The sequence below is a fragment of the Pteronotus mesoamericanus genome, unplaced genomic scaffold (assembly GCF_021234165.1).
Source record: "Pteronotus mesoamericanus isolate MK-2021 breed Mesoamerican mustached bat unplaced genomic scaffold, CSHL_Meso_final contig_44, whole genome shotgun sequence".
NCBI lineage: Eukaryota > Metazoa > Chordata > Mammalia > Chiroptera > Mormoopidae > Pteronotus > Pteronotus mesoamericanus.
Window position 1 is genome coordinate 4828355 of NW_026555166.1, and position 22497 is coordinate 4850851.

The 22497-nt window shown below is 38.4% G+C and overlaps 1 protein-coding gene across 1 annotated transcript in view; it reads left to right on the forward strand.

Annotated features, from left to right (window-relative positions):
- The first annotated feature begins 7473 nt into the window (after window positions 1-7473).
- DNAH6 (dynein axonemal heavy chain 6) overlaps window positions 7474-22497 on the forward strand; it is a 273527-nt gene continuing 258503 nt past the window's right edge. Inside the window, exons 1-3 of the mRNA XM_054577633.1 lie at window positions 7474-7698; window positions 11855-12025; window positions 15837-16099. Coding sequence (XP_054433608.1) covers window positions 7474-7698; window positions 11855-12025; window positions 15837-16099 — 659 coding nt within the window. The remainder of the gene's footprint in view (window positions 7699-11854; window positions 12026-15836; window positions 16100-22497) is intronic.

The following is a 22497-nucleotide window of genomic DNA, read 5'->3' on the forward strand; positions in this document are numbered from 1 at the left end:
AAAGGCAGGACGACAGAGTAGACAGGCTGAGATCAGAGGCAGCAGGTAGGGGTTGGTGGTTTCCCCTGACAGCCATACTGAGGGAAGAGCTGTCTTTGCTAAAAAAACATGGTCACAGGAGAAGGAGTTGGGAAGGACAGTAGTCAGACTCCACTGGGGGACATAACCCCCCAAACCCCCCAGCCAGGACTTCCATGTTGGTCTTTCTGAACTCAGGACTCTGTCAGTAGTCACCTGTGAATGACCTGAGGCCCTGGGACTATCAGCATTGATTTGTTTACTGATACAGTTACTCTACAGTGCAGCATTTGACAAAGATACTGATTAATACCCAATTTTCAGGAAGGAAAGGAAGGTCATTAGCAGAATTTCTAGATACAGGAAAGTCATTTTCTTACTATACTCATTATGTTACCCCACTTCTAGAATCTCACTTTCAGTTATGAGAGTTATTTTTAGTGTAGAATTTACTAGGTGTTCTGTAACAATATCATACATAGACTCAAGACACTGGAAGGTTTGGAGAGAGAGAGTGAAAGAAGAAAGATGAAGAGAAGAACATTTCTGCTTTCAAATATTTTAGAAGAGATCATGGGAGCAGTTTGTGGAACTGGCAAGAAAGTAGATTCTGGCATCTACCAAGCAGAAGATTTCTAATGATTATAACCATCCAACAGCAGCAAAGAAGTCATATATTTCCTATAAATAAGAAATGACCAGATGAGAAGACCACCTTTCGGGCCCCATTCCTGCCTAGTGTATCCAGCAGACCTATTGAATATTCATTCTCTTCTGTCACAGTACTTCTCAAATTTAATATGTAATGAACCACCTGGAAATTATTAAAATGAAGACTAAGTCTGGAGCAGGGGACAAGATGTGAGATTCTGCATGTCTCACAAGCTCCCAGGTGATACCAAAGTTGCTGATCTTGAATAGCAAGGCCCTGGGGCCAAGGCTCTCAGATTTGGCTGCACATTGGAATGACCTAGGGCAGGGGAAACAAGAAAAAATACCAGTCCCTGGGTCTCTCACTCTTAATTAGCATGGAACGTAGCCTGGTCATCAGGATTTTTCAAAGCTCTCCTAAACGTAAGGACTACTGTCCTATGGCCTTACCAAATGGGCTCTGAGATATTTACCTGGTCTTGGCCAGGGTTCAACATTTTGGAGGAAAACTTTGTAGTAATTATTAATTCTAATAATTTGGGGAACATTATACCATAGAATGCCTCAAGTCCCTTTCAAATCTAAGATAAACTATTACCTTGATTGAAAATCTGATTCAAAACTTCCTTTGGCAGTACATTCATATGACCACAAGGTGGCGATGAAGCAACAAAATACGATACCACAAACCCCTCAAAAATTTGAGGCAACTGTTACCAATACTGAAGTGTGGGACACCTGCAGAGTCTGTATTATTTCCCACCTCTGAAGGGGGATTGGTCATTAGCTCCTTTGAGGATAACAGCTATAGACAAATGCACACCCACAAACATGAATACAGTTTTACCCAGTTCACAGACCCTGAAATTAAACTGGACATCCAAGGCTAAGAATAAGTTACCTGCCCTCTTCCCCCAATCAATTATATAGAGCTTCTACCACTCCCACCCTTATCCTCCTCAGCAGTTGATCTTACTTCCTGCTTCACAAAGAGAAGAAATCTAGTCCCACATCTACCAATTTACCTAATTCACTCCTACCTTTCTTCCATTTAAATGGATTGGGTTCACATTTCTTTTTACTGAAAGCTAAATCCTCCACCAGTGTCCCTCATACACTCACCCTGACCTGCCCCAAGTTCATGGTCCTTCCACTTTGTTTTCTTATACAGTTGACCCTTGAACTACGTGGAGGTTAGAGGTGCCAACCCCTGTGCAGTTGAAATTCCATATATAACTGCTGATGGGCCCTCCACATACATGTATTCCTGCATAGCCCACTTATATGCATATTTTTTAATTTAAAAATTTTTATCTATTCTCCCAATTTTTTCCTTTTAACTGGAGGGCTTAGTGCATTTCCATATAATGTAATGACTGACAAAGAAGGACTTACTTTTGCCATTTTCTATTTGTTTTCTTTATGTCATTTTTTTTGTTGTTGTTCATCCATTACAGCCTTTTTTTGTATTGAGAAGATAGCTTCCTAGTGTGGAATTTTGGTTCACTTTTCATCTTTTTTTTGTACTACAATTTTTAGTTATTTTCTTAATGATTGCTCTGTGGGTTATAATTAACATCTTAATTCATAATTCTGTTAATTAATTTCTTTTTTCCCCGTGAGTGGGCCATATTTTTTTTTTTTGCATGTCTTATTATATTTTATTGTTGAAAACTGGTCATTTTGTGTACTACACTGTGGTAACTCTGAAAATCAGATTCTCCTCTTTCCCCGGGATTTGTTGTTACTACTTATTGTGGGTTGTAGTTGTTCATTCACTTTTCTAAATGATATTTTAAACTGCTTTAAAAGTATTATTTGTCATGTGTGACCACTGAAGTGTTTGAAATCACTGAAGTCTTATTCACCGCTTTTGTGAAGGAATGGGCTTTTCAGTCCCCAACTCCACCATTTTTGCTGATGCCTTCTCATAATACTTTTAAATTTCATCATGTATCATCTTTGAGTCCTTCATAAATATTTATGGTATATTCTATATCTAATAGTTCTAGTAATTGCCTTCGAAATCTGTTGTTTGTTCTGCTGACTTGTTATGAGTGACTTGTTTTCTTTTACATTTACTAAATTTTTATTGTGAATTTATTTTTGGCTGAAGCTAACTTGTGAAAATGCCAAGAGGCCAGAGTTGATGATGGCTTTCACTTGATGAATATTCTTAGTAGCTTGCATTTTTTTCCCCAGACCACACAGGTAGTGTAAACTCAAAACCCAGAGCTGGTGAGAGCTAGCTATAGTTGCAAATTCTTAGAGGAGACTATTATATTTTTAATGTGCCTTTTTCCATCTAGAGTTGCAGGCAGAGACATAATGGTTTTCTTGTAAGCTTTCTTCACTGACAATTTCTGTTCTAGCTTAACCTATTGCTGAAGAATGGTTGGTCCTACCAAGAGTCCCAGATGGGTGTGGGAACTTAAAGTTTATATCCTTCTTTTTGTGTAGATTGAAGAAAGGCCCAGTCTTCTATCTACCTGCCCCCTTCAGAATTAATCCCCAACGCTCTAGGTTCCCTCCTGTGGGCATTTGCCAGCAAGGTGGCCACAGCTTCCATGTTACTTACCACTCTGGTTTCACTTCATTGTCGTTTTGACCCTTGAGGATTCCCTTATTCATGTGAGGTCGGCAACGCTTTTGAACCAGCAGTTTTCAACCTCTGTCATCTCACTGCACACATAAACTAATTACTGAATTTTGCGGCACAGCAAAAAATGTCTTTTTGCAGATCTGACAAAAAAAAATTGGTATAATTTTGATTCATTCACACCGAATGGCTATTGTTGTGTTGGCTATGGTCATTTCTCTATTTGACAGTCTAAGGAAAAGAGGTCAGTGCCCCTGACTAAATAGGCAGATACTGCATGTTTTAAAAACTCTTGTAGTAAACTGGATGAAAATTGTTGAATTAAACTAATGTGCCTTGGAGTTTATCCAAATACAGAGGTACTTTGCTTCAGGAATTTTTCAGAATGTATTTCACCATGGATCCAGTGGTAGAATTCCATGATTCAATACTGTTGCTTTTAAAATCTTCTAGAAATTTAACTGTTTAAGTTCACGGATTTGCATTTTTATCTCACCTCTGCCTCTTTCCTCCTCTGAAGTGATCTTGGGTAAATCATATAACCCCTCTAAGCCTTAATTTCCCTGTTGGTGGAGTAGGTATAATAATACCTCTAAAATAATATAAAGTTGTTGCAATAACAGTGAAATGCACTTCTCAGAGGGCCTGGCATATAAATCTTAACTTAATGCTCAATCAATTTTAACCATTTTTACTTTACTGTTAAAGATGTGACCTTCCATAACCTAATTCTTGTAAACCTTTCATAGCCTAGTTCTTTAGCTATGAAATGCGAATTTCAGTTTTGTTGGAAGTATATAAAAGAACAAATGTAAAGTATATAGCACAGTCCCTGGCACATAGGGATCACCCAATAAATAATAACAATTATTGTTATTTATAGGATCTATGAAAAGAATCAACAGGCTATACCCAAAGTTCTCATCTGTCTGGACTGATTTAGTAAGTATTTAGTCGACAATGAAGACGACATCTTGCTACATTAATAAACTTGGAGAGATTTGATGAGTAGTGTTTAAGACAGCAATACTTTCATAAAACTCTGTGTGTCTCTTGTCTTCTACTCCCCCACTCTCCTTGGTTCTTGGAACACTCTCAACTGCATAAGGTAATACTAGAATACAATCACCTTCATTTACTGAAAGAGGACTTTTGGGACTGAGAAGCAATAGCCTTTGCCTCTACTGCCTAAACTTTGAAGGGAACAGATTAAAATATTCCCTGCACATCTGAAATGAAATCTACTTTTTGGCTGTGTCTAACATCGCATATTTTTAGAATTTTATGCTTTAATGTTTGTGTTGGCTTTGCATTTCTTTTATCATTTCCAGTTTATATAAATTACTAGATTTTATTGATTATGCTTAATTGGTTTTGTGTGTACCTTTCATCTCTGGGGAAGTAGCATTTATTATGTCTACATTTGAGGTTTTTCTGAATTGTTTCTAAACTGAAGTTACTCCCTTGCTTTTGCCAGTTCCTGACTAGGGATTAGAAGACCGATACTCTAATTTTGTCTCTGTCAATACTGGATACCTGACCTACAGTGAATCACTCCTCTCTCTCTCTCTCTCTCTCCCCCTCTACCCCCACCTCTCTCTCTCTCCCCCTCCTCTGCCTTAGTTCTCTTATTAATCAAAAGGGGTGAGGTGGATTAAGTGATCTGTGATCTCCGTTCCAACTCTATTGCTCTATGATTCTCTATTTTGTAGGTGGTGCTGTAACAAGCAAGTAAAATACATACCTGAATATGTTAAAATTGAGAAAGGACAGGTTGTATGTATGATAGGTGAAGCACTTCATATAGGGCTTGGCATTCAAGGTAAGAAACAATATCGAGGTTAAAAAAGCGAGGTGGAGGGAGGACCAAAAATCTCAAAAGAAAATAGTGAGTTCCAGCTGTGATTGTGTCGTCTTGGGCGGGCGGTTAAACACCAGGGCTCTGTCCTTAGGTGTAGCACTTCCTCAGGGCAGATGAAAGGGCTCACCCCCTGACCGCTTACTGCGATAAGGCAACTTCCTTAAGCGACCCGACGTGTGCTGGGCTCCCGTGGAGCCCGCCTCCGTACCGCATTAGCAGGAGTCTTGCAGGGCCTTAAATGCCAGAACAAGATCCAGCGTCTGCTTTGGTAAATAGGATGGGGGCTCAGTAAAATGGGCTCGTGCTATGTCTGATACTGGATTACCTCCCGAGTGGAAAAAACGCTAGCTGAAAAAAGAGGGTAGAGTTTGAGGAGAAGAAGAGCCCGCGTTCCTTGAACCTCGGGACACTCCCGCGAGGAGGGGTGAGTGGGGTGGAGAAGCAGGACCGTCGCTCCCTTTGAGAATGGGATCCGCCTGTCCACACAACTGACCTCTTTCTAGAGTTTCTCGATTCTTCTAACCAGAGAAAGTTAGATTAACGCGAACGTCAAGTCAGTCTTAAGCCTCTAGAGGAGGACACGGAGAAAAGATTCTTCAAGGAGGAGGGTGGGACAAGGAACGGGGGTGGTTTGGTAAGTGAAGGAACAGAACAAACCACCTCTTTCCGCCGCTCTGCCTACCTGCCGGGCAGTGCTCAGTTCCCAGCTCGGAGGGGGCAACGGGCGGGTGGAGTGCGGCCTCTCCCCCAGCTAGCGACGTAGGAAATGTTTCAGAAACATTGATTGGCTAGACTGGCCAGAGCGCCCCTAACGCTGGAGCCGCCGTCTGCTGGAGCGTTGCCGGGGTGCTGGGTTGCGCACAGGCACAGCGCGCATCGGTAGCGGGGGGCGGGGGCGGGGGCGGGGGGCGCTGCTGGCTGCTAGGCAACGGGAAACATTCCCGGGTACAGCCTGCTTTCTACTCCCAGCCCCGGTTGCTCTGGCTCTGTAGACCGTAGGCGGCTGTGGCAACTGCTGTAGTCGGACTTGGTAAGTCTGGAGGAATCAAACTGGGGCTGGGCTCTGACTCCTAGGCCAAAGACAGCGTGGCTTTCGGAGCCCGTAAGGAAAGACTCAGATGGGCGGAGAAAGTCAATGGGAAGGCATTTCACTGATACTCCACTACCTACCTATCATTTTAGAGGAGGTGGAAAGTGAGAAACAGAGATAGCAAAGACTTGTCCGAGATTTCACACTGAGTGGTCAGATCTAGACCTGGCTTTTCATCATGTGGCTAGTCTGAATTCAGGTGTGCACACCTCTGGCCAGAGTTCCTTGTACATCTGGTAGTAAAGGAAGTCAGTATACGAAGGCAATGAAGTTCTTAATCTTAGCACAGAAGTTGGAATCACGTTCCACAGATGCTGCACTCAAATCTTGAGCTGCCCAGCGAAGGGCTTTGGACGTGGTCCGATCCAATGAGCCATTACCGGATTCTACAGTGATGTCTTCATCCATGACCCGCATCTTGCCTTCCCTGGAGAGAGCGTCTCCGTCTTGGCTTCATTTAGGGCTGCCCATTGCTTGCTTTTTGCACCATGTTTTGATTGGCCAGTGCAGATCTAGACTAAAAGCTAGTCCAGCTGACTCCTGGTTGAAGACCTCATGTGCTATAATGCCGTTTTTAAAAAGAAGTATTTGTTCATCTGGTGGGTTGGGATTGTGAGTGGTAAGGAGGATGCAATTCCACCACAAAGTGCTCAATTCCAGTGTTCTAGGACCTTGCTATTCAATGTGTATGAATCAGAACCTTCATTTTAACACACTCCTTAAGTTACTGTCATGCACATAAAAATTCCAGAAGCACTGTTTTAGGATTTAGCTCTCAATTCTGTTTTTCCTTTGTTTGGCTTCTTCATGAGCACCTAGGTGGTATTTCTCAAATTGCTTGTACTAGAATTACCAGCATTTTGAACAAACCTCCCAGGAGATATTTTGCATATCAAATGTGAGAAACATTGATCTCAATGCTAACTGCCTTTCTCTTCATACTTCCATTCTAGATCAGTATGGTCCCCAACTTGGTGGCATCAGCATCACCCAAGAACTTGTTAGAAATGCAAATTCCTGCATTTCACCCCAGCTACTGGGCTTTCTGAAGGCCAGGCACAGTTCCTAATTTTTATTCTTGTGGTTCAAGTCCTCAGTTTGGAAAGAATGGGGTAACTTCGATGGCTTTTCTTCGAGGTTAGGCAAATTCGGCTCTCCCTAGTTTGTAAGTCCCCTCCACTAGCCTAACTTCCCCAGCCCTGCTGTTCCACCTTTCATTTGTCTTTTCCTGATCCAACACTTACAGGAGTGAGGATGGCTTTTCACACCTCAGAGACTGACTTCGACCTAAAAAGTATTGAAGAGCAGGAGGAAAATCCTATGCTTACAAAACTGAATAGTATAAGAGCAAAGGGAAGACTAAGTTTTATAACACCCACAGAAAATGCAGCTGATACACAATTCCTGATGTTTAGGCAACCCACAAAAGCCCAGGAAAGGACAAGAAAACGACAGCAGCCTATAAAACTAGAGCCTCTGGTAAGTTCAAAAAACCAGCATCTTAGCCACTTTCGGCTACAGAGGAAGTTGCAAAATTGCTTTGGAGGAATGGAGTATTTCTAGACTCTTAACAAAAAGAAATAAAAACATAAAAGTTAAAACATTTATGAAGTTGTAAACACTGTTATTTTTAAAATATTGAGTTCTAAGCAGTTTGAGGTACAAGGGATATGGTAATGAACTAAATTTGCTAGTGGATAAATCTCTAGGATTATATACAATACAATATGTAACTATGTAGGTTGTAAGACTCTTTTGGACATTAGTATACCATTTACTACTGGGGACTTTAGTAAGAGAATATATATATTCTCTCACAGATATTGAGAGTTCAGTTCCAGACCACTGCTATAAACTGAATATTGCAATAAAGTGAGTCACACAAATTTTTACTTTCCCAGTGCATATAAAAGTTGTTTACATGATACTGTTGTCTATTAAGTGTGCAATAGGATTGTGTCTAAAAACAATGTACATACCTTAATTAAAAAATACTTTATTGCTAAAAAATGCTATCATCTGAGCCTGTTGGAAAAATACCCTTGCTCAATGCAGGGTTGCCACAAACCTTTAATATGTAGAAAAGGCATTATCTGCAGAGCACAATAAAGCAGAGCACAGTAGAATGAGAATGCCTGTAGTGGCAATATAATTTTATTATTTTTAAATGCCTGATGTCCTAATTTTGTGCATGTCTGAAAATACTTAATTTTAAGAACCCATTTATGCCTTGGATAATTATAAATCATGTAAAATTGAAAGTGCATAAAGCAAAAAGTGAAAATTCTCACTTCCACTCTGACATTAACTACTATTGTTGGAAGTTGCCCTTCAGGCTGCTTGAAAGTTTATTCAAATATATAAGTATATATGTGAGTGTGTATATAAACGTTTGTGGCTTTAAAGTAAGATTATGCAGTACATACTGACAAAGTGCTTTTTTCACATAATTATGTAGAAATTCTTCCAATGCACACATTCAGAGGTATCTTTTCTAAAAGCTGCATTGTATTTTGTTGTATAATGTACCATAATATAGTATCCATCAACTTGCCTCCTATTGGTGGGAGTTTAGGTTTTTTGCTTTTTTTTTTTTGTTGTTATTATTTTGCTGTTTCAGACAATGTTGTGATGAATGGCTTTTCATTTGTACATTTAAAGATGGATTCCTAGAAGTGGCATTTTTATAAGCCATAAATAAAATGTGTACCTTTTTAACTTTGAAAAATACTACCCAACTGCACTCTAAGGTTTAACCAGTTTACATTCCCACCTATAGTGTATGAGAGGGCCTGTTTACCCACATCTTTGCCAAATCTTATACTTTCAGTTTTTTAAATTTCTGCTAGACTGATAGGTTAAAATGGCATCATATTGTTGTAATTTTCATCTTATTAGTAAAGTATATTTTCATTTATTCATTGGCATGTTTGTTACTTATTTTGTGGATTTTGTTCATAAATAACCTTTGTCCACTTTAGATTGTTTGCCTTTTCCTATCAATTTTTGAGGTTTTAAAAAATATATATTATGCCCTGGCTGATGTGGCTCAGTGGATTGAGTACTGGCCTGCAAACCAAAAGGTCACCGGTTCAATTCCCAGTCAGGGCATATCGCTGGTTTGTGGGCCAGGTATCCAGTTGGGGGCATGCAAGAGGCAACCATGTATCCCTCACACATTGATGTTTCTTTCCCTCTCTTTCTCCCTCCCTTCCCCTTCTCTAAAAAAAATAAATTAAAAAAAAATTTAAAAATATACATATTATGGATATTAACCCATATTTCATTGTTTCTCAAACTTGAGTACTGATTCCTTTTGAAGAAAAACATTCTTGAATACCCATAGTAATGATTTGTTATTTATATTATAATGTTATTTTATGTAAAAATATTAACCTAGGAATTAATTCAAATTTTAATAAGCAAAATAACATCTTAAATATGAAGAAAACTACATAATAAACACTGCCATATGCTCAATAATTCATCTTCTGAGAATTTAACTGGAAAATATAAAAACACTAATTTGTAAAGATATATGGACTCCTATGTTCATTGCAGCATTATGTAAAATATCTAAGACATAGAAACAACCTAAGAGAATGATTGCATAGAGAAGGTATAAGAATATATATCAATATATCCAATGGTAAAATACTCAGCCATTAAAATTTTTAATTTTTTATCAGAAAAATTACTTACATTTATATCATTAGGGATTTTTTTTTTTCTTATTCTTTCATTTGGAACATAGTCCTTTGTTTCCTCATTTTGTTTGACTTTCTGCGTTTGATGAAACCAAACAGCTCCCTCTACCCTGAAGAAGTGGCCTGCATAAGAGTGACCTCCATGGAGGCCGCATGTGCTAGGTAGCTTTGGCAGGCCGCTGGAGCCTAGGTGGGCCCATGCAGTGCCAGGGGTGTCCTGGGGGGCTGGCTAGCCAAAACTGGGGCAGGCATGACCGAACTGGCCAGGGCATGAAGCGCTGGGGCCCTTCAGGTAGACCAGCTGGCCAGGTCTGGAACAAGCATGAGGAAAGTGGCCCAGGCCTGGTGGCTTTAGGGGCACCCTGTTAGGCCAGCTAGCTGAGTCTGGAGTAGTCACTAGATGAGGTGGCTCAGAGCCTGGTGTGACAGCATTGCAGGCTGTACCAAGCACTTGGACTAAGTTCCCACCCATGCTATGTGGGTTGAAGGAGGATATAAGCAATGGCACTTGCTGGCTCTTCAGGTTCTAGAGAGTTCCTGCAGTTCCCTACCCATTTGGCAGGTGTCTTACGATTAGTAGTTTTTGTTTTTTCATGTACAATCTAGGTGCGCTTTAAAACATTGTTTTATTGCTGTGCCCCAGGGCAGGTAACTCTGCACAATGGGCTCGTCAGTGATACCCCTCCTTACTGCAGGTTGCCCCACTGGGGTAAGATTCCTAAGGTTACTGCATCTCTTCTCCCCTTCTCTACGTGGTCCGTCTCTCATTTAATGTGCAGAAGCTATTCAATCATCCTCAGTTGTTTCTCAGAAGGAGTTGCTATATATGTAAGTGTATATTATTCAATGTGTCTGTGGGAGGTGAGTTCAGGGTCTTCCTACATCTCCATCTTGGACCCCCACTTCCCCTTCTTTTTAAAAAAAGATTTTATTTATTCATTCCTAGAGAGAGGGGAAGGGGAAGAGAAAGAGAGGGAGAGAAACATTGATGTGCAACAGAATCAATCAAGCAGTTGCTCTTGCATGACCCCAACAAGGGACCTGGCCCACAACCCAGGCATGTGCCCTGACTGGGAATCGAACTGGTGGCCTTTCAGTTCTCAGACCAGTGCCCAAACCAGTGAGCCACACCAGCCAGGGCCCTGTTTTCCCTTCTTAACTAGTGGTTCTGGTCTGTATTTTTTTTCCACATTGTTATATAGCTGAGATATTTCCTCCTACTCTCATAACTGTAGCACCAGCTAGTCTTGTCTTTTCTTCAGTGAGTGACTCAACAGGGATTTTTATCCAAAATCAAATATAAACTTAACAGCTATTTACTCTCAAGCTTTTTTCTTTTCTCACTCCCATACATAAGTTAGCTATCGTGCTAAAATCATAATGCTTGCAAACTTAAAGTCAGTATAGTGAATTTTTAAATTTAGTTTTCACGTTAAACGATGAATTTTTACTGCCTTAATTTTAAATTAGATTGGGCTAAGATAAAGCTACCATAGTGGGGGTCTTTTTTAGTTTGTTTTTGTTTTTTTCAATCATTTATGGCTAAGGGAAGTGATTAATGAGTTTTGGGTAGGGTTGGAGGATTGTATGCTTCTTCCCACAGTAGCTGTTATAATGAATCGTGGGGATTTGTAATGGATAATTACTGGGTCTATGACCTCATGCTCCTGAGCCATTTCTGTTATAACTAGAGGAATTTGTTGGTATTTAAAATACAGAATTAATGGAAACCAACTAGAAAATCTAGTCAAGCAATAGTCTGTTGACAGACAATGGTGGTTACAGGTACAATGACTGTGGTTTGGCTAGGAAATTAGTCCCAGGAGGAAATCAATTTCCAACAGGGCTATCCCTGTCCAAATGTAGTGAAGAATAAGACAAGTTCACATTAATAATAAAAAGACTAACATGTCTGTTTATTCCCAAAGCCAGTGCTAAAAGTCTACCAAGATCATAAGAGGCCAGAATACATACATGAACAGAATCGATTTCAGTTGATAAGTTCTGGAATCATAAAACCACCAGGAAGCATTGAAGAAAGTTCTACCAAATTACCAGTTCAGTTTCTTCAGCATAAAGATGCTTTGAAAAAAAAACAGGTATAGTATTTAAAGTACTTATTTGGTTATTTTCATTTAATTTTAGTTGCAAACATGCTTTTATTGCATAAGAATAGTGGCAACATCTTTTTCTGTCAGGCCATGTAAAGGATTTGGGAAATATAATATTTCTTAGGTCTTCCTATTTAAGGAAAATTTGGGCGGTACAGGAAAATAATAAAGGAAACTCTCTGCATCTGTACGGTGTCTTCTGATCTTCTCTTGCATGTTAAAGGAACATATAATAATAGTGTTTTAGCTTTTACAAAATTTTCATCATTATTACCAAAAAGGGTGATCTTAGAAGACCTTGATAAAAGGCAATAAAATAGAAACTGAGCTAGATAGATAACTTTAGTAACTGGTGAGAGTGGCAGAGTGGCGAAGTTGCCTTGTAAGCAATAAGTGAATAAGCTCTAGGAAGGAATCGCCGGAGTATTGCTTTATATAAATACCTGTGGGTAATTAAGGGAAGAAACAGAAATGGGTGGTAGAAAGTGTGGAGGATACTTACAATAAAAATACCAATAGAGCCAAGATTTTTCTGAGCTTTTTATTGAGAGATCCTTCGACATTTGTTAAACATTTCAGTGCTAATTGTCTTTTAGGCATTGGGCTAGAGTGCCAAAAATAAAGAGTTGGGGACAAATCCTGCCTTCAAGGATTTTAGAATCTGGAGGTGGGCAGATAGACAGGTGAACACTCAAAGTGTGATAAGAGCTCTCATTGGTCATTTAATGTATAAAATGATGGAGAACTGTATAGAAGGAATACTTTAATCTAGTGTCCAGGGGTACGGTCAGTGGAGGAATAGCTACCCTAGGGAATTGCACTAAGCTTTGAGGAATGAGTGGAAGTTAATGAGGCAGAAAAGGTGGGAAAGTTGGGGGCTTGAGAAGCCAGACGGAAAGAAGCTCACTGCGGGTTTGGGTGAGATTATACTGAGAGAATGATATCACATGGTTGAATACAATTGTATAGCTTCAGTTAATTTGGTTTCTGTGAAGTAGAGCGAATGAGCTATCTTAAATAGGGCCAGGAAAGATATGTTTGCCTATAAATTAATTCATTTAATATAAAGTGGGCTTCAAGAGCTTACATTTAAAGAACAGGAGAGGGCTCTGACTGGTGTGGCTCAGTGGACTGAGCCCCGACCTGTGAACCAAAGGGTTGCTGGTTTGATTCCCAGTCAGGGCACATGCCTGGGTTGCAGGCCACATTCCTCGGTGCAGGGTGTGTGAGAGGTAACCACACATTGAAGTTTCTCTCTCTCTCTTTCTCCCTTCCTCTCTCCCTTCCCTGCTGTCTAAAGATAAATAAATAAAATCTTAAAAAAGAGGAAAAAAGAACAGGAAAGAAATTGTGTGGTAACTGAAATGAAGGGAGGAAGAAGGAAAGGAATGTTGGTGTGGCTTATACTTGATTGTAGCTGTAACTATGAGAAGAATTAAGTATAGTTAGAGGTTGAAGGGAAATGTGAAAGAAAGAGGATATGCTGTATAAAAGAAGAGTATTTATTTTGAGAAGAGTGTCACTTGGTGGAGGGAGTGGTGGTATTGATTTCTCAGGATGAGTTTAGAATGGAAATGCAACAATGAGGATTTCCTGAGGAATAAGAAGGAAAGGAGGGATGGAAGAAGGGAGGGAGGGAGTGCGGGGAGGGAGGGAGGGAGGGAGGAGAGGGAGGGATAAGTTGGAGGGTTTGCTTCTGGTGATTAAAGAAGATAGATTTATCAAACTGGGCTGGGCATCCATCACAGAATGTGTTCTACACCTTATTTTTTCCTTTATTCCATCCTCCTACCCCTGAAAAATCTGAATTTATTGTCTACTTAAATTGAGTCACATCTTCCCACTGAGTTATATACAGGTATATCTCAGTTTTTATTGCCCTTTGTTTTATTGCATTTCACAGGTATTGCATTTTTTAAAATGATTTTATTTATTTTTTAGAGAGAGGGGAAGGGAGAGAAGTATTGATGTGAGAGAGAAACATTGATCAGTTACCTCTCAATCTTGCCCCAGCCTGGGGACCAGGCCTGCAACCCAAGCATGTGCCTTGACCGGGAATTGAACCAACAACTATTTGCTTTGCAGGATGATACCCAACCAACTCAGCCACACTACCCAGGGCTGGGGGTTGCATTATTTACAAAGGGAAGGCAAAATCCTTCCCCAGCCAAAACATTATAGTTCAATTTATTACAATAAATACTTTATTATGGTGATCTGTACCTGACACAACAATATCTTTGAGGTATGCCTGTAATTAGAAACTGTACTCAGACAAAAATGTGCAGGCCTATTGTTAATGGAATATTTCATTTGGGATGCAGAAAAACTTTTCAAAGGAAATAATAACAAAAATAAATGCATTTTTATTAAAATATTAATACTATTATCTCATAAAAATATTAAAGTTGACTATTGCCCTTTTGAAACAGTGGAACAAGCAATATGTATTGTCTCTGGTTTTGGGTATCTGGTTGTGTTTATTCTTTTACTCAGTAAAACAGTGCTGCTGTCACTATCTCTGACCAATAAGTGAAAAAGGAACTTTTTATTTTTTTACTTCAAAGATGTGTTTCCTTCAGCTCTGAGCTTTCCAGAATTCTATTCTCAAACTTCTATTCAACATGTATATTGAATTAAAGACAGAGAATTATGATCCCTGTAAATACAAACTTTCTGGGGAAGTTGTTCCACAGAGCTTATGATAATAAATCTCTTGTAGAAATAGCAGCCTCTGTTAGCTATGCTAACAGGCCATAAAAGGATCATATATGTATTTACATCAATTATTCAACAAAGTTCTGCAATGGTGATTCTTTCATCTTAAAGCCAGTTACCTTTGTACTGTCAGAGAGACAAGGTGGTGACTCCTGGAATTGAGTGTCGAATTTCCTCAGACGTGGTTATCAACCTCCTCAATAGGAGGAGAGGATGTGGGTGAGGCTGCCCCAAAGTTTGCTGCAGAGGAACAAAGGAGTGTGAGTGGCACTGAGAGTGCGGACGGTGGAAGCCAGGGGAAAGCTCAAAGCTCAAGGGCATGAGTATCCTATGTACTTAGCCTTGGTGCTCCAAGTATAGTTCACGAGACAGCATCTGCATCTCTTGGGAGCAGGTTAGAGATGTAGAATCTTAGGCTTCATCCCAGACTGACTGACAGAAACTACATTTTAACATGACACCCAGGTGATTCACATACACATTGAAATGTAAGAAGCACTGGTCTCCGGAACTGGTAATTAAGAGGCTATTACATAATGATCCCCAATACTCAGTGTAACTACCCCTCACGTTCACAAAAGAACTATAGTTTATTGTGAGTTATGATTATAGCTATATAAGATTTCAGTCACTTGAAAGCATCAGGTGGTCAGACAAGGTGAGGAAGTTGAGGGGAGAGATGGCAGTGAGGGTAAATGCAGCCCATCTGAGCAGGGAGAGGGATGGGCTCCCATGAACACCAGAGAGCTGGTAGTATTTTGATGTAATGAACTTTGAGTTACAGGAAAGGAAAAGGCATGAGGAGCTGATGCTGGGCTGTTCTGTGGAAAGGGAACAGATATCTGGATAGGGAGAACCGAGGAGTGCTATCACAGTGTGACAACTGTTTGAAACTTTTCAGGTCCAAAATGCTTGCCTTTGAGCCCTGGACATCTCAGGCAGTATAATAATTGGTACTTGAGGTTAATATTTTGTCACTTTAAAGCTTTTTTTTTTTTTTTTGCAAATAATCATTTTTCTGTTTCTGTGTCTATGAGTTTATTTTTTGCTTAATCTTTTCACCTTTTTTGGCTTTATTTAGATCCATCAGCCTTCTGCTGAGGTATTCTCTCCCTCACCTCCTAAACAGCCACATACCAGTATTGGAAGAAGAGGTCTCTACAGGACTAGCTTCTCAACCTACCCTAAGTACATTTTCCATGACCGGGAAGACGTTGTTAAAGCCAACATTCGTAATCCCTTGCAAATCATTCAAATAATACGTGAAAATGAACACATTGGATTTCTTTATATGATTCCTGCAGTGCCCAGGTCTTCCATTGAATATGACACATATAATCTGAAGTAAGTGCTCTTTTATGAACAATTTATTAACATTAAAAATTACACATGAGATTGCAAATGTTACCCATAACGGATTGGATAGCAATGATAAATATGATAAAATATAATTTTGGTTATCATCTAATGATAAATGAATCTTAATCACAGTAATTTTATTTATTTTTTTCTTTATAGACATCTATTTATGAAGCACTGGTGTGTTTCTCTGTTTATATTATGTAATTCTGTCTATTTTTAATCAGTACTTAATCAATATTTTGGCTAATTTGGAGGTTACTGAGAAAAAAAGATGGCAATATATAAAAAGTATATGATGTATTATTTGTTTTACATGTCATTTTAACTGACAGCAGTTGTTGAAATAGTCTTTCCTTGAAGGTGGTAATAGTTTAACTTTGCCACCACATTCTGTGGACTACCTTCCCCATTCTCTGTTGTGTCGGAAGCTAAAAGGACCTTCTAGTAATTCCCTTGTTCTCCCTTACACTAGTTATTGAATCATGTAACACTGAGGACGACCTCCTACTGGGGACAAATTGGGAGAAGAAAAACATTTTAATTAAAATGATAAATTTATTGTAAGTCCAAAAGAGTTTAACAGGAGTGAGAAATAATTTATAGAGAGAACAGAGATGCCTATGAAAATCCAATTATTTAGGAAAATGTATTGCATACCCACTCAATAGCAGCAACTATTCTAAGTGCTAAGGTATATTAGTGAAACACCCAGATTAAAATTGTTGCCCTCATGGAGCTTACATTTCAGCAGAGGGAGACAATAATTAATATGACACATGAATAAATTATATGGATTGCTAGGAGGTGATAGGCATTATAGAAAAAGCAGTAGAGAACAAGGGATTGGGAGTTCTGGGGAAGGAGGTGATAAATTAACCGGGTGGTCAGGACAGGCCTCATTGAGAAGCTAGCATTTGAACAGGCACTTGAAGGAGAAGATAGAGTGAATTATGTGGTGGTCAGGAGAGGAAAGAAGAGCATTCCAGACAGCAGGAAAGGGAATACAAATATCCCAAGGTAGGGCATACCTGACATGTTCATGAAGCGAAGAGCGGGCTGGTGTGACTACAGTCAAGTGAATGAGAGGTAGGGAACAGATCACACAAGGCCTTGCCAGTCATTGTAAGGACAGCTTTTAGTCTGAGAAAAATGCAGAACCATGGAAAGACTTCAAGCAGAGAAGTATTAATATCTTGAAAAGGACCGCTCTGGCTGTAGAGAATATAGACTTTTAAGGAGCAAGAGTTAAAACAGGAAGACCATTTAGGTAGTGCCAGAAGTAGTGAGAAGCGGGTCATATTCTGGAAATAATTGGAAAGTCAAGCCACAGGATGTCTCTATGAACTGTATTCAAGGTGAACAATCAGAGAGGAGTCCAGGATGACTTTAATGATTCATTTCCCTGAGCAAGAGAAAGGGTAGGGTTGCTATTAACTGAGACATAGAAGACGGATGGAATAGATTCATCAGGGAAGAAGACAGTTTTAGGTTTGGGCATATTCATTTTCATATGCCAAAGAAAAAAAAAGAAATGAGGTAAGTGAAAGGAAAATTGGGGTTCAAGTAAGATTTTTTTAAAGATGAAAGAAATAGCTTTTCTTTTTTTAATATGGGCAGATTAACATAGGGAGTTGAAAGCCCTTTGATGTAAAACAATGCTGATGCACACTGAATAGACTACAGCAGAGTGTAAACATCAGTTCCATTCAGTGAGAAACCAAAAATTTGTATGACTCCCTTTATTGCAATATTCATTTTATTGCATTGGTCTGAAGCCAAACCTGCAATATCTCTGAGGTATGCCTGTGTTGAAGATGAGACTGGAAACTATGCTTTTGTCTAATTGTAAAATTAATTGTATTCCTAGACTAATGAGCACTTCCACCAGGAGAATTGAGTTGATGTTTTATATTTGGACTGACAGTAATGATGCATGTTAATAATATTGGGTTAGCCAAAAACTCCATTTAGTTTTTTCCATAAAATAAAAGATGCATTTTTCATTTTCACCAATAACTTGATCAATTTGGATATTTTGAGCATGTTAGCTATCTTCCACATGCTATAACGCTGATTATTCTCTGTTAATCTCTTAATTTGATCACTATCAACTTCAACTGGTCTACCTGAGTGGGGAGTATCGTCTGGTGACAAATCTCTAGCACGAAACTTCGCAAACCACTTTTGACATGCTCAATCGGCCACAGCACCTTCTCTGTACACTACACAAATCTTTTTTTCATTTCAGTTGTGTTTTTACCTTTCTTGAAAAAATAAAGCATAATATGCCGTTACATGTTGCTTATCTTCTTCCATCTTCAATTTTAAAATTGCTACACAAAAATTCACTAATTTTGATGTTTATTTAAATGCATGCTGATATGGCAGCTATCACAATACAATCTAACAAAATCGTTTCAAATGAAGTTAAAGACAACTAAGTGCTACTAGAGCCACCTTATGGAAAAAAACCAAATGAACTTTTTGGCCAACCCAATATCCCAAGTCTCATTTAAGAAGATAGTGTTGAAATCACAATTTGTTATCATGTTTTAGGGTTGATGTTAAATTTTCCTCCCTATCCTAAACTCCTGATATTAAAAACCTCATAAACAAAGACAATGACCTGGACACTACACATCTGGAAGCAGCTAAATTGGAAGTTAAAAGTGGTAAATAGTGGGTCAACAAGATGAGGACATGTTATACAAAACTCCTTTTAAAAGTAGTGATAAAATATGTCTTCACATCCTTTTTAAGTGTAATAAAATATATTAAATGTGAAGTTGCACAATATTTGTATCTTCCACAGTCCTTTTAAATGAGAAAGTAGTTCCATTTATCAGGTTTATTCAAAAGCATTAATTTAGTGGTATGTATTAGGCATAACAATCTTCTGAAGAATAAACTTCAAAGAGATAACTAAGTATGTTGGAACGTCTGCCTGGTAAATATACAACTATATGCTGAAGATTATCTTGCCCATCAAGGGAGCATATGGTGACTCTGGTCAGGTCTAGGGCAAGTAAGGAGACACTAAGCAAAGGATCAGGGACTAGACAGATAACGGACAGCACCGAGAGCAGAAAATAAGACCGGTCAAGACAAAATACTTCTTTTTTTTGTAGGACTTAGGCCTTGAACAAGAGTGATTATAATCGAGGAACAGCCATGTGGTATAACGGAAGGCTGTAGGCTAGACAGTCAGGTTTTGTGAGAGGACACCAAAGCAAATCATAACATTTTACATGTCATAAAGGATGATGATTTGTTAGTATTTACATTCTAGGCAAAGTATTTATATATAATATTATAAATCACTTAATCCTCACAATAATACCATAAGAGAAATACTATTATTATCTCTGTGTTGCAGATGAGGCACAAAATGGTTAGGTAACTTGCCCCAGACTGTGCAATAAGAAAAAAACAGTCTGGCTTTTGAAACTATGCTCTTAATTTCTATGCTCCACTCCCTGTCAAGATGAAACAGTGGTGTTCATGAGACTCCCATGAGATGGAGAGTTTGCTATCAAAGAATGTCTTTACTACCCACCAAAAGTAGGGAAGCCATGAAAGCATGTTCCATAATTTTCAAACCTAGCATTATAATCTGTCTTTCTAATTAAAAAATAAATAAAATTAAAAAAATAAAGATATGCCATACTACTACATAAACACCTATGGAAAAATATGCTGAGAGAGAAAATTAGTTATAAGGTAAACACGGTGATTAAAAGGATTAGAAATTAGGCAGTATAATTAGAATTATCTCAGACTTGATTTGGGAACCACAATAATATTCTTGTTCTTTTGCCTAAATATCTTATTTGTATGGAAATGTTATCAAATGAATCAGTAGTGCCAAGCAAGCGCTATCAATACTTTACCAAAAGATATCTACCATACCCAGAAAAGGATTGCACTTTTTAAAGCATGTGCAAGGACAAAATATGAAACAAGATTATGTTTTTATATCATTATTTAACCAAAAAGTTTGGAGTACAAAAACATGCAATTAATAGCTAATGTCAAAATGATGTACTATTGCAGAGTTGCAAGTTTACTAGACTATGTAGATTGTTTCATTCTATTTGGAACTAGAAAAGCAAAGGAAGCCAATCAATAATACTGCTAGATCAGCGTGTTAGATGACAAAAATTATCACAATCCAAGACATTATTAAAGGCTTATCACACAAATAAAGTCTTATTGCATATTGATGAACATAGATGTTAATGTCTGCTAGATAACAACACTATTTGGAATCCCTGAAGTGAAATGTTTGGAAGAATTTTGTTCTGAGGAGGAACATAAAAATACTACTGGGAGTGAGATATTCAAGGCAAATGAGATATTATGGAAATACTTCTTAAAAGTGTATATTCAATATAGAGTTTATTTGGATAATCCTGAGGTTCAGATAATACATTAATTTATTCACAAAGAAACTCCAATAAGTAAATATTTCTCTGCAGTTATTAATTTTGCAGTAAGCCATATTATCAAAATTGACTCTAATAACATCCAAACCACCACATAACTTTCTGTGTGTGGCTTTCTACAAAGAAATATGAGAAGGAACACCATGTTTTTGTTATTCCAGACTTAAGTGAGTGCATTGGTGACTAAAGAATTTTGTGAAGAATTGGAAAATATTTTGCAAATGATTCAACTTTGCAGATTTAGTGAAGGATAGTCCTTGGCTTCACAACTGGGTTACTTAAGTGACATTTGAGCAGATTAATGAACTTAAGAAAAATTACAAGAGCTTCCTGAAATTATGCTCAAACATGCTCAGTGCAGCTAAACCTTGGAGGAAGAGCACAACTATGGATGCATGAACCCTCTCTCTACCCACCCATTCCCCCATTCATTGTGGCACAGCCTGCTAGAGAAAGCTGGGTCAACTCAGACAGAGCAGTAGTGCCTATGGCTTCTGGCTACAGAAGGATGTCACCAGGAACATATAGGCCAGAAGACCCATAGCCTACTATTTCTAATCCACGGGAGTGGTGAACCATCGCTGAAACGACCAAGTCGTGAAGAGGACATCCACCTTCTTGGGAAACACAGGGCATTCTCCACAGCCAAGGCAACGCCACACCACAGAAATCCTGGACGCCCCAGCAGGGCAGGTAAGAGAAAATAAATACTTGCACTTCAGTGTCACCTACTGGAAAACAAGAGAATTCTACTTTTTTCTAAACAGTGAAGTGGTGAATACTTTAAAAAAGTAGATTTCACTACCACAAATACCCAGGCAGAGAAATAACCCACCAAACACAATGAATAACCAAGGTAATAAGGTAATTCAGAAAGCAAATGAAAAATCTCCAGAAAATAAACTTAAAGACAGTGGAAGAATGTAATTTCAATGACAAAGAATTCATGTTCACAGTTCTAAAAAACCTCAATAAGACACAAAAACCTCAGAAAAGTAATTCAACAAATTCATAAATAAAATCAACAAACCAAAGGAGTACTGCACCAAAGAGATTGAAACTATAAATAAGAACAAACAGGAATTCTGAAGCTGAAGAACTCAATAAGTAATATGAAGAACGAACTACCAAGCTTAGGAAATAGATCAGACCAGATGGAGGAAAGAATTAGTTACACGCAAGATAAAAATCTAGAAATATCTCACGTGGAAGAATAGAGAGAATTGAGAGTAAAAAGAAAAAAAAATGAAAGAACTCTTTGAGAAATATTTGACTCCGTTAGATAGAGCAATATAAGAATAATGGGTACACAAGAAGGAGAAGAGATGAGGAAGGGAACAGAAAGCCTATTCAAACAAATAATCAATGAGAACTTTCCCAACCTAAGGAAAGAACTGAACCCTCAATCCAAATAGCCTTTCTTCAAGGCACATTATATTGATGATAAAGAAAGAATTCTCAAGGTAACCAGGGGAAAAGAGATGGTAAACTATAAAGGAAACCCCACTAGATTATCATCAGACTTTGCAGCAGAAACCCTGAAAGCTAGGAGAGAGTGGAATCAAACACTCAAATATTTGAAAGAGATAAATCACCAACCAAGAATAATATATCCAGCAAAGTCATCTTTTAGCTATGAAGGAGAAATAAAGAATTTTCCAGATATAAACAAGCTGAGGGAATTCACCACAAGACCTACTCTACAGGAAATACTAAAGGGTGTTATTCTACCTGAAACAAAAAGACAAAAGGATACAAAACTATGAGCAGGATGACTAACAGACAAACAAAAACAGGAAATTGCAACTCTTGTTTAGAATAGGGTATTAAACAGTTCAATATAAGATAAAGGTCAAAAGTGGTAAAAACGTTTTTAAAAAGAGAAAAAACAATAGCTACTTCAATTTGGAAATGAATTCACAACATAAAAAGAGA